Genomic DNA, 16,684 nt, shown 5'->3' with positions numbered 1-16,684 from the left:
CTGTACAGCATATCTCACTAGAACATATTTGAGCAATTATTCACCAATCCCACCAAAAATAAAAACCTTCAACCAAATGCTAATTTACAGTTACATCACAACAACTAGTCCTTGTTATCAGCACTGCCCACAAGGGTTAAATTAGGTTGTGTAGGTGTTGTCTGTGAGAATCTTAATAGAGTTTTTTATATATATATATATATATATATATATATATATATATATACATAAATAAATAAATGCTATTCCACATAAATATAGCCTTTTAATGAGAAATTGATTATTATATGAAACATTCATTTGAAATAAGCTGATATAATGTTTTCAACATAACAGCAAAAATTACATAGGCAAGGTATTAGGAGTTGTATATTCAATCAAATGTATCCATGGGTATTTGCGACATTGCAGGGATGTTAGGCTGATAAAGCAAATGTGTGCTTGTTTCATTAATGCCGTGGTCAAAACAAACTCATATTTCATATGGTACACACTACTGTTCAAAAGTTTGGGGTCACTTAAAAAAGCCCTTTAAAAAAAAAAAGAAAAACACATTTATGTCCATTAAAATAACGTAAAATTGATAAGAAATACAGTATATACATTGTTAATGTTGTAAATGACTATTGTAGCTGGAAAGAGCTGATTTTTAATGGAATATCTACATAGGCGTACAGAGGCCTATTATCAGCAACCATCACTCCTGTGTTCCAATGGCACGTTGTGTTAGCTAATACAATTTTATAATTTTAAAAGACTAATTGATCATTATAAAACCCTTTTGCAATTATGTTAGCACAGCTGAAAACTGTTGTTCTGATTAAAGAAGCAATAAAACTGGCCTTCTTCAGATTAGTTGAGTATCTGGAGCATCAGGATTTGCCGGTTCGATTACTGGCTCAAAATGGCCAGAAACAAAACTTTCTACTGAAACTCATCAGTCTATTCTTGTTCTGAGAAATTAAGGCTATTCCATGGGAGAAACTGCCAAGAAATTGAAGATCTCGTACAACGCTGTGTACTACTCCCTTTACAGAACAGCGCAAACTGGCTGTAACCAGTATAGAAAGAGGACAAGTACTTTAGAGTGTCTAGTTTGAGAAACAGATGCCCCATAAGTCCTCAACTGGCAGCTTCATTAACTAGTACCTGCAAAACACCAGTCTCAACATCAACAGTGAAGAGGCGACTCCGAGATGCTGGCCTTCTAGGCAGAGTTCCTCCATCTTAATCTCTTCTTTTCATTGGCCAGTCTAAGATATGGCTTTTTCTTTGCAACTCTGCCTAGAAGATATTCCATTGACGTTTCCAACAACAATTGTCATTTACAACATTAACAATGTCTACACTGTATTTCTGATCCATTTGATGTTATTTTAATGGACAAAAAAAAAGGTTTCTTTCAAAAACAAGGACATTTCTAAGTGACCCCAAACTTTTGAACGGTAGTGTACTTTGATTAAAAGCGTCAGAAATTGCCACCCCTCTCTGATATTCATAATGAAGTAATTCACTTAAGAATGGAGTGTATTTGAAATTTGTGCAATAGCACACCAACGGTATTGTGGGTATTCTCGTTAATAATGGCCTCTTTTGTTCTCTTGGAATTACTATGATTTAAGTAGTCTTTGATGTTATAACTATACCAACACTAAGTTGCTATTTACAGGTATAATGTACATAGGAGAGATAGTGCCAGGAAATTGAGACTTCAATCTCTGGATGATGGGTCATTTAACCACATGCACAAACCAGCAGGGCTTTAGCTAGAAAACATGTATCTCAGGCTGAGAAATGAGGGACATATCTGCATTGATGTGGTCTGATTTGCTGAATTCTTTTGAATGTCTTTATCTTGTGTGGTAATGTGTTTTTACTGTTTACAGTAACTAAACTAAGAGCAATTTCCCTCCTCTAAATATGTTAAAGGGATAGGTAACAGGCACTTAATAATACTACTACTAATAATAATAATAACAATAATAACGTAGGTAGTGTTCCTTGACAGTTCTGAGATAGTATGATGTTTGATACTATGTTTTATTTATGCAGCTATAAACGATCGTCATGTCAGTGCTTTCAATAAAGTATGTCTACAAAGATTAAACAACCTTGTGTCAGAGGGTTCAATCTGATTTGCATGGTCATTCAAAGTTAAGATCCAACGTGGCATAAAAAAAAGTACATAAAATAGAAAGTAGATTTACAGATTAAAATGAACAGAAGTATTTGAAGCTTTTATATAACTGTTTCCCATATGTGGGTTCACTCTAGTTAGTAGAAATAGAAAGCCAATGGCTTTACAATGTCTTCCCATAATCCCAGAGAATACACTCTCTCTGTCCACTGTGTTATCCTCCAATTGAAATGAATTTGGGGGAAACAACAACGACAACATAAAATACATGAATGGGACATTTTTCATGTTTTAGAGAAATGGATCACGGGGCATTCCATGTCTTATGTGTACCTCAGGGAAATGTATGGCTTTCATGGTGTCTGTTGCAGATGTACGCGAATGATCGATGCTCAAATTTGCTCTTGGTGCCGAAAAGCTTGACACATCAGCAGTCACAAGGTGTACGTTTTGCAAAGCTGTACGAAATAGCATTGATTGTTCATCTTCAGACCACGATATTGCACTCAGGCACCAGAAGAAACCTCATGAGAAATGCCTGTAGAATTTCAAGCACGGGAGGTAGCGCCCAAAGATAAGTTTCAGCTTAGACTGGATTCACTCACTCTCAAATGACACATTCAATTAACGAACAGCAATAAGCATCAAGCTAAATAAAGGTATACACATATATAAACAGCTGGTTTCTGTTATTTGACATGAAATGATAATCCGCTGCCCCGGTCGTGTGCCTATGCTTTAAGTACAGCAACAAAGTGCCTTAAACCTTACTTCACAAAGAGAGGGATGCAGACTTGTCATGAGTATTTAATGTTATAAAGAGACTATATAGCTAATGCTTAGAGTATTTGCTTGCTGGGCTATTTACCCATAAAATGTATGAATGCCTTCATACTGTATTAAACTGTCATTTTACATGTTTGTAATATTTTGCTTGTTGATAAAGCATATTAACTGAAATAAAAGGATGATATCTGGTCTGCCCTTATGCAACTTCATTATATCTTTAAAAATGTTTTACTCAGTAAATAATGGCAGTTTCAGATATAACCTTTGTTCCCTCAGACTAAAATAAAGGCCTCTTTGTCACCAGGAGATGGATTTAATTGTGTTTCTTATTTTTTCTCTTTATGCTCTTTCAGGAAATGACAGACATGCTGGGACAAAATATGATAGTCTTTTAAAGTGGTTTTCATTAATCTTCTTCTTTATCCAACTAAAAGGCTTCATCCCTGCCTTTTTTGAGTTTCATTTTAACAATTACAATTACAAAGTTTTAATAATACATCAAAAGGCAGAACAAAAAGGTCCAAAAAGGAAAAAAATAAAAAGGAATATCCCCAAACAGTTATATCTGTAGTGTCTGTTTGCTCTTTTTTTGTTTGATTGTTTACTGTATCTCAGCAGAGTTTGGTAGTTAGGTGATCTGATTGTTTCAGTATCTCTGTGTTGTACATGTCCAAGGCGTGGTTGACCCGGATCATCTCGCTGTTGTTCAGCTTGAGCCTGTGTTTCAGCATACAGGAAAACAGGTCCAGCTGGGGTTTCCCGGGTGCCACTGGAGGGGCCAGGCGATTAATCCGCTCCCTAATGTCCAGCAACAAGAGCATGACGGAGGAGGAGGAGTAAAACTGGGTCCCCTGGGTGTACGACTGGTTAACCTGCTGCACGGCGCTGCGGAGCAGGTCAGCGTTGAAGCGCAGGCTGTAACCAAACACCTGGATGTCGGAGATCTTGATGTAGATCTGGCGCTTGTTGGGGTCGGACAGGTCCACGGGACCCTGGCCCGTGTCATTTCGTAACCCAGTGGGCACCTTGGCGCGGCTTCGTAGGTAGATGTGCACCGTCTCAAAGAAGGTCTTCCACCGGTTGCCCAGCAGCAGGGTCCAATTGAAGCACTGGGAGTTCCCCAGCCTCGTCTTCTCCCAGCGCGGGTAGCCGTGCTCGCCGAAGGGCATGCTCCAGCCCTCTGAGTGGCTGCCGCTGAACGGGTTCACGTAAACAAAGAACATGGGGTCGATGCTGCTGTTGCGCATCTGGCAGATCTTCATGGAGAGCCCAATGATCATGTGGAGGTAGTCCATCCGGTTCTTGTTGCTCTTCAGTGTCAGGGACATGCGCTTGCGCCACCGTGGGTCAAAGAAGGTCTCCAGGCGGATCTCGTTGCTTATGAAGGTGGTGTGGATGTAGAGGCGCGAATCCATCTTCTGGAGCAAGTACTTGAGCTCCAGGTCTTGGAAGTCCAGGTCGGTCTCGAAGCTGATGAACTGCTCGCTGCGTTCTGAGTCCACGTTCTGGGGCTCACAGCGGCCTCGGTACAGCTTGTACCCCTTGTTGCAGGAGCCGCACTGGGAGATGTTGGCCAGGCTGCACATGGCACAGCTGTTGTTGCCCCCAATGATACATGGGATGGGTCGCTGGCATAGGGTGATACCCGTGTGGCACACGCACATTCTCTGGCTCTCCAGGAAGGTCCCCCAGAAACTGTTCTCATTGCAGTAGAGGAAGGACTGGACCCTGTTCAGCCACTGCATCACAGACCTGGAGAATGGAAAGAAAGAAAGAAAGTGTCAGAGCCAGAGTGATCGAGGGGGGAATAGAACAAATTGTGGAGCGGAGACACAGGGATAAAATGCACCATTAATAAGGACCGTTTAGCAAGCACAAATTCAGTGTTAAACTGAGGATTAACCTCCACTGCCACTGCCACAGCCTGCTACTGTTTGTTACGGTCTCGTCTGTGGAGGGGATAATGTATTCCTCAAAGGCATAATTCCTTTATTTCCCTCGTGGGATGGCAGCATCATTTCCTATGCAAATTGTGTCTCTAATTCCCCCTCAGGCATCCCTTTCTGTCATCTTGGTAGTACTGAAACTTTCTACTGTGAGATGGGGGTGTTTTTCTAGGAGAGACTGGAGAGGATGAGCTCAAGGTTAGCCTGACATGCTAATGAACTAGCATGGTAACGGTGATGGGTGACCTAGTGCTTGACAGGCCAGAGAGCCCCAAGCCATCCCAAAATGAGCCATGGTTAGGGCCAGGGAAGGGGACAGAGGAGACACTCTACACACCCAAATTACTTTTGCTCCTATGGGATATGAAATAAACAGCAAAAAAACATCCTCTCACTGTCAAACTTAACATATGTAAATATTTGTATGAACAGAACAAGATTCAACAACTGAGACATAAACCGAACAAGTTCCACAGACGTGATTAACAGAAATTGAATAATGTGTCCCTGAGCAAAGGGGCAGTCAAAATCAAAAGTAACAGTCAGTATCTGGTGTGGCCACCAGCTGCATTAAGTACTGCAGTGCATCTCCTCCTCATGGACTGGACCAGATTTGCCAGTTATTGCTGTGAGATGTTACCCCACCCCTTCCTCCAAGGCACCTGCAAGTTCCTGGACATTTCTGGGGGGGAATGGACCTAGCCCTCACCCTCCAATCCAAGAGGTCCCAGGAGTGCTCAATGGGATTGAGATCCGGGCTCTTTGCTGGCCATGGCAGAACACTAACATTCCTGTCTTGCAGGAAATCATGCACAGAACGAGCAGTATGGCTGGTGGCATTGTCATGCTGGAGGGCCATGTCAGGGTGAGCCTGCAGGAAGGGTACCACATGAGGGAGGAGGTTTTCTTCCCTGTAACGCACAGCGTTGAGATTGGCTGCAATGACAACAAGCTCAGTCCGATGATGCTGTGACACGCCGCTCCAGACCATGACGGACCCTCCACCTCCAAATCGATCCAGAGTACAGGCCTCGGTGTAACACTCATTCCTTCGACGATAAACGCGAATCCGACCATCACCCTGGTGAGACAAAACCGCGACTCGTCGGTGAAGAGAACTTTTTGCCAGTCCTGTCTGGTCCAGCGACGGTTGTCGGTGATGTCTGGTGAGTACCTGCCTTACGACAGGCCTACAAGCCCTCAGTCCAGCCTCTCTAAGCCTATTGAGGACAGTCTGCATACTGATGGAGGAATTGTGCGTTCCGGGTGTGATGTTTGGATGTACCGATCCTGTGCAGATGTTGTTACACGTGGTCTACCACTGCGAGGACGATCAGCTGTCCATCCTGTCTCCCTGTAGCGCTGTCTTAGGCGTCTCACAGTACGGACATTGCAATTTATTGCCCTGGCCAAATCTGCAGTCCTCATGCCTCCTTGCAGCATGCCTAAGGCACGTTCACGCAGATGAGCAGGGACCCTGGGCATCTTTCTTTAGGTAATATATAATAATAATATATGCCATTTAGCAGACGCTTTTATCCAAAGCGACTTACAGTCATGTGTGCATACATTCTACGTATGGGTGGTCCCGGGAATCGAACCCACTACCTTGGCGTTACAAGCGCCATGCTCTACCAACTGAGCTACAGAAGGACTACAGTCCTAGGTGTTTTTCAGAGTCAGCAGAAAAGCCCCTTTAGTGTCCTAAGTTTTAACTGTGACCTTAATTGCCTACAGTCTGTAAGCTGTTAGTGTCTTAACGACCGTTCCACAGGTGCATGTTCACTGATTGTTTAGGGTTCATTGAACAATCATGGGAAACAGTGTTTAAACCCTTTACAATGAAGTTATTTGGATATTTACTAATTATCTTTGAAAGACAGGGTCCTGAAAAAGGGACATTTCCTTTTTTTGCTGAGTTTAGGTTGAATGATATGTAACTGGTACTTTGAGGATTATTTAAACAAATATATAATTAGACCGCTTCCCAAAAGTGATTTGATCAAGTTTTTCTTTTGAGTTAATACTGATTTTGAACAAATTGAGTTGTGAGAAATCTATTTTAATCCATTGAACATGTAGTCTTTACCTAGCAATTGTTACGTAAACCTGACTCCATAATTTTTTGAAGACTGGTTAAACTGACACAAAGCGATGTACTTTCAAGGCAATCTTGGATATGTCCTTGGATCAGTCCTACCCTGATAAAAGTTCCTTTATCTCCTGAACTGAAGAGAGGAGTATCAAAAGATAAGAGTAACATTGTGAAATAACAAAGACACGGCTGAATGCATGTCCCAGAACACTGACTCTAAGATGCACTTTGAGAAAGTAAAGCTTTTGTTCACGGCCACATATTCACCCCACTATTATCTCTGCAGGACATAAAGACAAAGCCAATGACAATTCTGTTGGAATGAAAAATAGTTTCCAGTGCTCATGTGAGAAGAACCTTGAATATAATATTTCACAGGACAAGAAAAACGGAGGAGATTGATGAAAGGGTAACAATTTACTTGACACCCAGCGTCATAACAGCTGACATAACTTGTCATAACCTGTTATAATATGGTCATAACACTGTCATTACACATATATTTAGACCTGTTCTGACATAAATTGTGTTATTTTATGGCTGGTTATGACACCTACATAAGAGTGTCAAAACCCATAAAACCTACCGCACAAGCCACAACATTCCATTACACCCTAACCTATGTGTCAACAGTATGTTTATGTTATATAATGTTTTTTGGAAATTGACCATGTTAAATGATTAATTGTAATTGCGCACACATTGATGTCAGACATGCACCTACCCTAATGTTCTGTCGCTGAGGACTGGGATGCAGGAGCAGATTTCAGGAGCAGGACAAGAAACCCTCTTTTTGACTGGTGACATGTACGTGACAGGCCTATCTGGCTTGTAATGATGATGATGATGATGATGGTCATAATGCTTCATGACAGTGTCGTCATGAAGCAGTGTATTTTCTACAAGTTATTTCAAATGTGATGGGAAAAAACATGACTGTAAAATAATTCATTATAACATCAACAAAGGATTTAGAAAACAAACTTTCAAACGAAAGGAAACTTCTTGGCAGGGCAAAATATCATTTCAATAAATGTGGGTTTTGACACTTATGTAGGTGTAATAACCAGCAATAAAATAATGCAATATATGTCACAACAGGTGTAAAGCACCATGACTAAACAACGAAAGTTGAATGACAAAATGTATAAACAGGTTTTTAATGCAGTTGGTTTGTCTCCAAAAGTTCAAAGAACACAAAAGAGTCCTCTGTCATTGACACAACACACAAGGTATGAGATCTTTAAAATAGTCCTCCGTTTTTTTTGTGCACTCAGGTACTTATTGGACTTGTGAGAAATGTTTGCTGCAAATGACAACGCAAAATACATTTGGAAAGTTTTGCAGAGGTTTATACGCCACAAAGATTCAACCGTTCCTATTAGTTTTATTATCTTTTCATTTACGTACGAGAGGCAGGCATAATCATATTATTCCATATATATTCCCCCTTGAATTTATCTGCAATAACTACAGTTTTATGTGATCTGAAACACCGGAATAAAATATGTTCCATCACATAACTGCTTCCCTCAATACGCAGTTTGATCATGCTGGTCGTTTTTATTTTTCCTTATTTTTTTCCCCTCCCAAACAAGTGTCTGGGTTGAGTTTGCCACAGGGAATGAGATCGAAACGAGTGGGAATGAATGCTGTTTGTTTTCACGAATCACAGCACAATCTCTGGGTTTGTAATAGGGCATCAGACAGTTCTGGTGCTCAGCGCAGATGACATACATTATCACAAGACCCCTTCTGTTTGGGGGAACGAGGGGGAAAAAGAAAAAGAGAGAGATAGAATGAGAGAAATACAGAGAGATATTTGTTGATATCGATGATTGAATGTGATAAGGCACCAATAGAAAAACTGTTGGATGACAAAAATAGCCTGTGATTTCATTATTGACAGACGTTCTTATGAAAGGGAGTTATGTACCAGACATATCTTGACAACCATAACCCTGTCAACGTCTTATAGCAATTACTGCTAAATAATATATAGAGTATAGTCAAATCTGTTAACATGCTAAAGTCTGCCCATGAATAATTACTTTAATACATAAACATGGATGCCGATTACTTGGCTGGGAGTTATGCTATTTTATATCCGTCAACATGAATCACTCTCTGTTTGAGAAGAGCTTCTAGCTATAATCCCCTGGCACGTCTGCTATAGCTCTGCACAGGCACATTCCATATGTTTCCCTGCATAGAGAGCTCACATCTGTGATAGGTGTCTGGTGTTCAACCTTCCCAAGTTCTCTCACGTCACCCCGCTCCTCCGCTCTCTCCACTGGCTTCCAGTTGAAGCTCGCATCCGCTACAAGACCATGGTGCTTGCCTACGGAGCTGTGAGGGGAACGGCACCTCAGTACCTCCAGGCTCTGATCAGGCCCTACACCCAAACAAGGGCACTGCGTTCATCCACCTCTGGCCTGCTCGCCTCCGTACCACTGAGGAAGTACAGTTCCCGCTCAGCCCAGTCAAAACTGTTCGCTGCTCTGGCTCCCCAATGGTGGAACACACTCCCTCACGACGCCAGGACAGCGGAGTCAATCACCACCTTCCGGAGACACCTGAAACCCCACCTCTTTAAGGAATACCTAGGATAGGATAAAGTAATCCTTCTCACCCCCCTTAAAAGATTTAGATGCACTATTGTAAAGTGGCTGTTCCACTGGATGTCATAAGGTGAATGCACCAATTTGTAAGTCGCTCTGGATAAGAGCGTCTGCTAAATGACTTAAATGTAATGTAAATGAGGTGAGTGGGTGTAAGACAAGGTGAGGCAGGTGGAGCTAAGCCTACCTTGCAACACATTGGATGATTTTCTAATGCAAGTTTGTTCAACTCCCAGTTTATCAGCTACAGGCTGATGACAGATGAGGGCAATTAGAGCTAACCAACAGTGAGGGACAGAGGCCTTTCATATGTAGAGACGGCCACCACACATTGATTACTCATTTAATTACAGTCGTTTTTTTTGTCTGAATACCACATGTATCTTAGAGGTATGCCGCATGCATGCATTCATGAAATGGCAACCAGGCTTGAATAATAATAATAATAATACGCACCATACTTTCCTTTCCTTTATTTACCTCAAGCTAAATCCAATGAAAATATGACTTATGCACACAGCTCATGGTTGTATACAGTGGTGGGAAAAGTACTCAATTGTCAAACTTGAGTAAAAGTAGAGATGGATTTAATAGAAAATGACTCAAGTAAAAGTGAAATTCACCTGGTGAAATACCACTTGAGCAAAAGTCTAAAAGTATTTGGTGTTAAATATATGTAAGTATCAAAAGTAAAAGTTTAAATTGACGGATAGCCAGGGGCACACTCCACCACTCAGACATAATTTAGAAACAAAGCATTTGTGTTTAGTGAGTCCTCCAGATCAGAGGCAGTACGGGTGACCAGATATGTTCTCTTGATAAGTATATGAATTGGACCATTTTCCTGTCCTGCTAAGCATTCAAAATGTAATGAGTACCATTGGGTGTCAGGATAAATGTACGGAGTAAAAAGTGCATTATTTTCTTTTCTTTCCGTGCTTCTTGTCACGCCTTGGTCATTGTATTTTGTGTTTTCTTTAATTATTTGGTCAGGCCAGGGTGTGACATGGGTTTATGTTGTTGTACTTCGTATTGGGGATTTTGTAGTTATTGGGATTGCGGCTGAGTAGGGGTGTTGTATGGGCTTGGCTGCCTGAGGCGGTTCTCAATCAGAGTCAGGTGATTCTCGTTGTCTCTGATTGGGAACCGTATTTAGGTAGCCTGGTTTCGCTTTGTATTTCGTAGGTGATTGTTCCTGTCTCTGTGTAGTTTCACCAGATAGGCTGTAATAGGTTTCACGTTCCGTTTGTTGTTTTGTATTTTGTATCGTTATTTCATGTGTCACTTTTTCCATTAAAGTCATGAGTAACCACCACGCTGCATTTCGGTCCGACTCTCTTTCTACAAACGAAGAACGCCGTTACACTTCTACACCTGCATTGCTTGCTGTTTGGGGTTTTAGGCTTGGTTTCTGTACAGCACTTTGAGATATTAGCTGATGTACGAAGGGCCAAATAAATACATTTGATTTGATTTGACTTTAGGAATGTAGTGAAGTAAAAGATGTAAAAAAAAAAATGTAAATAGTAAGGTAAAGTACAGATACGCCAAAAAAAGACTTAAGTAGTACTTTAAAGTATTTTTACTTAAGTACTTTACCCCACTGGTTGTATAGTCATCTGGTTATACATTAAGGCATGACTCTTTCTTGTCCACATGACCAGGAAAAACATAGAACCCAGAGTTTTTCCCAGTAAAAACACACAGCCATAAAAATCTGCTGGTCCTCGTTATGCAGTACATCCAGTAGCACAGCATGCTTAAAATAAACCAACGCTGAGGCTCTACTCTATTCTAACTACTTGGAATATTCCACTCATTACACCTGTGAAAACACCATAAATGTTTAAAAGGGTACGGTCCAGCCATGCCTGTGGATTGTGTAACAGTGATTATCGCTATAAAAGCAAATGTGTAATTAGACTACGGGGAGCAGCCTGAGATCAAGCCACCACCATCAAAGTCCACCCTGGGTTTCCCCCTGCAGGTCTTAAGCTAAGTAGCCTTCCACAGTAGGGTCAAACTGTGGAGGAACCCCCTCCAGCCCTGGAGAGACTTGGTTCGTATTGTTCCTGCAGTTGTCAAGGCTCTCCACTGCCAGAATCCAATTGGGACCGAAGGAGGCTTGCTTTCTATAATTATAGGCGTGTGTCTCGTCGGTGGGAAGTAGATCAGTAGTAAGGATTTCTGGGCTGTCACAGGCAGTCTTCTCTCTCTCCAACTTGGCCCTTCAGGGCAAAGGCCATGCCACCAGAGAGGCGAGGGCCTCAGCTCAACTCTGAGCAGCAGGACAACAAGGTCTACTGCTACTAGTACTACTGTACGATATGTAATGGTGGTCGTGTGGATATGTGTGCTTTTTAAATAGAGTAACATTTCACTATATTGCACGTAGATATCCATGAAATTCAGAAGGAGATATCACTTTAACCCATCCTAACAGCTGTGGGAGTACATAGCAAACCCACCTGATAATATATGCTTACATATAAACACTAATTCTTAAACCTGTGCCTTGAACTGAGCCCCACAGCAAGGGACTCCACATTCGTCATATCAGCCCAGTTTACTGTCTCCAGAGGAAACATTACAAACACTAGTATGTCAGTATGTTTAGTTTACGCTGCATTGGTGGTATCAAAGAGTAACACTGATGTGGGTACTGGTCTGAAAGGAGGATGCCTATTGGCACAGTGCATCTCTCACTGACATGGATGCATGAGCACACACACACACACACGCGCACACGCACACACACACATACACACACACAATCAATCACTCACACATAAACACACACACACATATATAGAAACAAATAAACAAACACAGTTTCTCTTCACAGTGCCGTCAGGCGTCCTTGATGTGTGCTCTGCCGAGCACGGATTGTGCACTGCACCGCTTTGATAACACTTCTGAACAAACCCTTTGCCAAAGCTTGCTGCATCCTAGCGTGGGTGTGTTCCTTCTACCTTACTGACAGTTGACAGCTGTGCGTTCCTTAACCACAGAACTAAATATTTTGAGGATTTTCCCTGTTTATATTTGTATGTTGACATTCCACGCAGATGTAACATCTTTTTTTTCATCTGGTATTTAGTGTGTTATTTTTCTCCATGTTGTCTGGTATATTATGGGGTGGAATGACTCCATTTTAGAATGCATTTCAGACTGGATTAGCATTAACACCGTGCCATTTGTGCAGCAAAGCGTGCTATCTGCAGTCACAGTAGGTGATGGCACATTGTGCACTGACCCGGCCAGAGAGCTCCAGCGGTTAGATTCTTTTTCATCCTGCATTGTGAAATACTAGGTAAGACTAGGGTTCATTGGGCGTTTCCATGATTTCATGGACAGAACTATAAGAGCCAGAAAATTCAAAGTAAAAATGCATTATCTACTGTATCATAATGTTTTCAAAATACAGTACTTCAACAGGCATTACTGAGACGAAATACAGAAAATCCCCTACCTAACAGAGTTCTCTCACAGATTAATTTTGTCACCTTGGTTGCAGTTTATCCACCTTTCTAAATTACCTTCCGTGATACCATGGTCCACGGCGTTGGCACCAACATTCTGCATCATCAAAACAACACATTACAACACAATGCAGCAGGGTTACATAATGCATTTTACTGCTTCTTAGACCCACCTCTCCCTAGGCATCTGGTGGTTGGGGTTGTGGTGGCAGCGGATGCTGAGGCCAAAGAGCTTGCGTGCGGTGCGCTGGATCTTGAGCCTCTGGGTCTCCAGGGAGCTCTGGAGCAGGCGGTAGCGGGCCTGCAGGTCCCAGTCACTGCCCCACAGAAGGTGGACACTGCTGACCGGCAGGAAGTGGGTGGAGGGCAGCCTCTTCAGGAATGACTTAAACTCATCTGGAGGAGGGAGAGGAAAGGAGGGTGATTAAGAGATCTTGCGGGACACAGACAAGGACTGTCTGTTGTCAGAGCAACCTTGGATCAGCCTCCTTCCTGTGCTTTCTGTTCTCAGGTGTTGTTTTCCTGAACAACAAAGCTTGAGTGCATCATGATGCATTAGATGCCTTGAATCAAGCAAACAAAACACCATTGGCATTTATGATAATAGCACATTTGATCAAACAAAATACTCCCGTTAAAGGTAGACTGGTTAAATCAACATTGTTTCACATCATTCCAAGCCAACAAGTATATGTGATGACGTTGAATCAACGTTGAATTTCGTCTCTTTTTCACCCAACTCTTATCCTAAATCCAATGACATGGTGACATTTTTTGTTGATTTCACGTTGAATTCACGTTAATTGACAACTCAACCAAGTCAAAACTAAACATTGAACTGATGTCTGTGCCCAGTGGGTCGCGCTTCAACACTCTTAGTTGTTGCGTAAATGTACTTTCTGCATTTGAGTCAAATCGCTGAGTCTACCTTTGAATAGGAATACACCGTTTTATTATTTAAAAAATGGCTATCCGATACTGTATGCACTTCCTCTTGGAAATCTCTTCAGCAGCCAATGACCTTGAGCGTCTCAAACTCAGTTTGTGTCCTCTATAATATATAAATATATATGTATGGCTGTCAGGGTTTATTTGTCTCCTTTTATTACTTGTTAATAATATATAAGTATGAGCCCGTCAGGTGGATACTGAGCGACTCCCTTTGGGAGTATCCCAAACCATCCTCTGTACATTACTATTCTGACTTGATCAGTAGGGGATGAGACAGGGGATGTGACTGAGTATGTGTTGTGTGAATATTTGTGTGGCCAGACATAACCGTCCGCTATATGGGTCATTCGCTAGGCATGTGGAATATGTTGGCTTGTTGATGGGGTTTCACCGACTGAAACGATGCAGATTGCGTTTTTAATTGTAACGGTTTTATAATGACACCATCCATTTTGACGAATTGGTTGCTGCTCGAGACACATGTTCAACACACAAAGGCTCGCGCATGTACACGCACACAAATGTACACACACGTGTACACACACTAACACACACACACACCATATAGTCACACCCACACACCAAATAGTCACGAATCAATACCATTACCCTTAACACACACACACACACACACACACACACACACACACACACACACACACACACAAACACATCTTACAAGGTTGCATGTTCTATTTTGCAAACTGTTTAATACAGTTGGTTCATCTCACATTAATGCTGCATCGAAAACAGCATTCTACGGAAGTTATTGTTTCACCCTTGGGTTCATGCATGGGCCTGTACTGATTGCATGGTGGGTGGCTTCCCTATGTGACTGAGTGACAATGGCTCCTCACACACATTTAGCCTGTGGCGTGCTTAGTGAAACCTGGCTGAGGGGGGTAGAGAGAATTGACTGTTACAATTAACTGCTGGTGCCTTCTTCTAAAACAGAAGGCGTTAAAATGGCTGCTGAATTATTCAGACCACACTTTATTGCAGATTGGCTCCAAGACCATGCACGCTTTATGTGGTGGTATTCTATGGAAGGTGACTCACGTAAAATGACAACACCTGAATAAAAAACTGCTGAATTTAGAGGTGACTGTCAGTGGATATACCATTATATCACTGTTTGCTGTGGATATTGGATGCTGTAAAGACCTGCATCTGGTGTTCTGTTTGAGGACAGATCAGTGGAAGTAGCCCTGGCTTCAGACCGGTCATTAGTGCCTAGCTGAGGTCCATATGCAAATGGTCCTGTAGTCATAATTTGCCTCTACGCAAACCAAAGAGGGACAACAAGCGAGGAGCTAAGTCATGGGATATCCTTATAATTTCGTATCCTTTTTATTGCTATATTCATTATTTTAACCTGAATCTAAGGCAAATATCTTATTATTTATTCCTTACTTTAGAAATATAGTTGATGGAAGGGGCTAAAATAACAATGAATTGCTGTTAAATAACAAATTACTGAATACAATACTCAACAGTAACATCACTTACCACAACCATAGTGTTTGTGGACGAAGACACATGGCTGAACAAAACTATAGTTGACTGTACAGTAATCTAACAAGACTTGCAGTAAACTAGAATTTGCAATCATATCCTTCCCTGCTTACCTGAGTTCTCAAAGTCCTTGTAAGAGGTGGTCCAGGACTCCGCCTGCCCAAGCAGGGTGTTCTCCATGATCTGGATGTCGGTGATGGGACAGTTGCATTGTGGGTACTCGTCAGCACACATGCAGATACACTGGCTGTTCCGGCAGATGTACTCCCCCTCCCCATTACACATGATGTAGCTCAGAGCCGACTGAACAAACTTCTCCTGGAGGTACTCTGGAAAGATGACCTGGAGACCTGGAACACAAAGGGAAATCATTTCTATGACATTGTTTTGAAAGGGGAGGTTGGTATCTTCAAAACACATCTTCACTGACACGTGTCTGCTGGTCAAACATTCAGTTCAAATACAAGTTCATACAGTACCAGTCAAAAGTTTGGACACACCTACTCATTCAATTGTTTTTATTTGTTTATTTATTTATTTTTACAATTTCCTACATTGTAGAATAATAGTGAAGACATCAAAACTATGAAATAACACTTATGGAATCATGTAGAAGCCAAAAAAGTGTTAACCAAAATATGTTATATTTGAGATTCTTCAAAGTAGCCACCCTTTGTCTTGATGACAGCTTTGCACACTCTTGGCATTCTCTCAACCAGCTTCATGAGTTAGTCACCTGGAATGCATTTAAATGAACAGGTGTGACTTAATAAAAGTTAATTTGTGGAATTTCTTTCCTTCTTTAATGCATTTTTTAAAGTGTATTTAACCTTTATTTAACCAGGAAAAGCCCATTGAGACCCAGAGTCTCTTTTTCAAGGCAGACCTGGCCAAGAAGGCAGCAACAATCAATACATTACAGAATTAAAACATACAACAATACAACCACATGATCCAGCCTTAAAAAAGCATTTACACTCCTCTGTAACAGAGTCTCCCATCAATATTTTAAATTCATTCAGTGGCACTAACATATATACTGTAGATGGATTGTAGATTATTCCATGCGTCTGGTGCACAAGAAGAGAAGGCTGTCTTGCCTAATACTGTGAATGTCCTGGGGACTTTAAGTAGCAACCACCTAGCAG

At 41.6% G+C, this 16,684-nt stretch overlaps 1 protein-coding gene across 1 annotated transcript in view; it reads right to left on the bottom strand.

Moving 5' to 3' along the window:
- Positions 1 to 212: 212 nt before the first annotated feature.
- The window catches only part of LOC118385281 (BMP/retinoic acid-inducible neural-specific protein 1), a 122,378-nt gene continuing 105,906 nt past the window's right edge, over positions 213 to 16,684 (bottom strand). Inside the window, exons 6-8 of the mRNA XM_035772279.2 lie at positions 15,650 to 15,886; positions 13,244 to 13,466; positions 213 to 4,678 (exon numbers count right to left, since the gene is read on the bottom strand). Coding sequence (XP_035628172.1) covers positions 3,538 to 4,678; positions 13,244 to 13,466; positions 15,650 to 15,886 — 1,601 coding nt within the window. The 3' untranslated portion in view covers positions 213 to 3,537. The remainder of the gene's footprint in view (positions 4,679 to 13,243; positions 13,467 to 15,649; positions 15,887 to 16,684) is intronic.

Source organism: Oncorhynchus keta, chromosome 6 (assembly GCF_023373465.1).
Source record: "Oncorhynchus keta strain PuntledgeMale-10-30-2019 chromosome 6, Oket_V2, whole genome shotgun sequence".
In the NCBI taxonomy this organism is placed as follows: Eukaryota; Metazoa; Chordata; class Actinopteri; order Salmoniformes; family Salmonidae; genus Oncorhynchus; species Oncorhynchus keta.
This window is presented reverse-complemented; position numbering and strand designations above follow the sequence as displayed.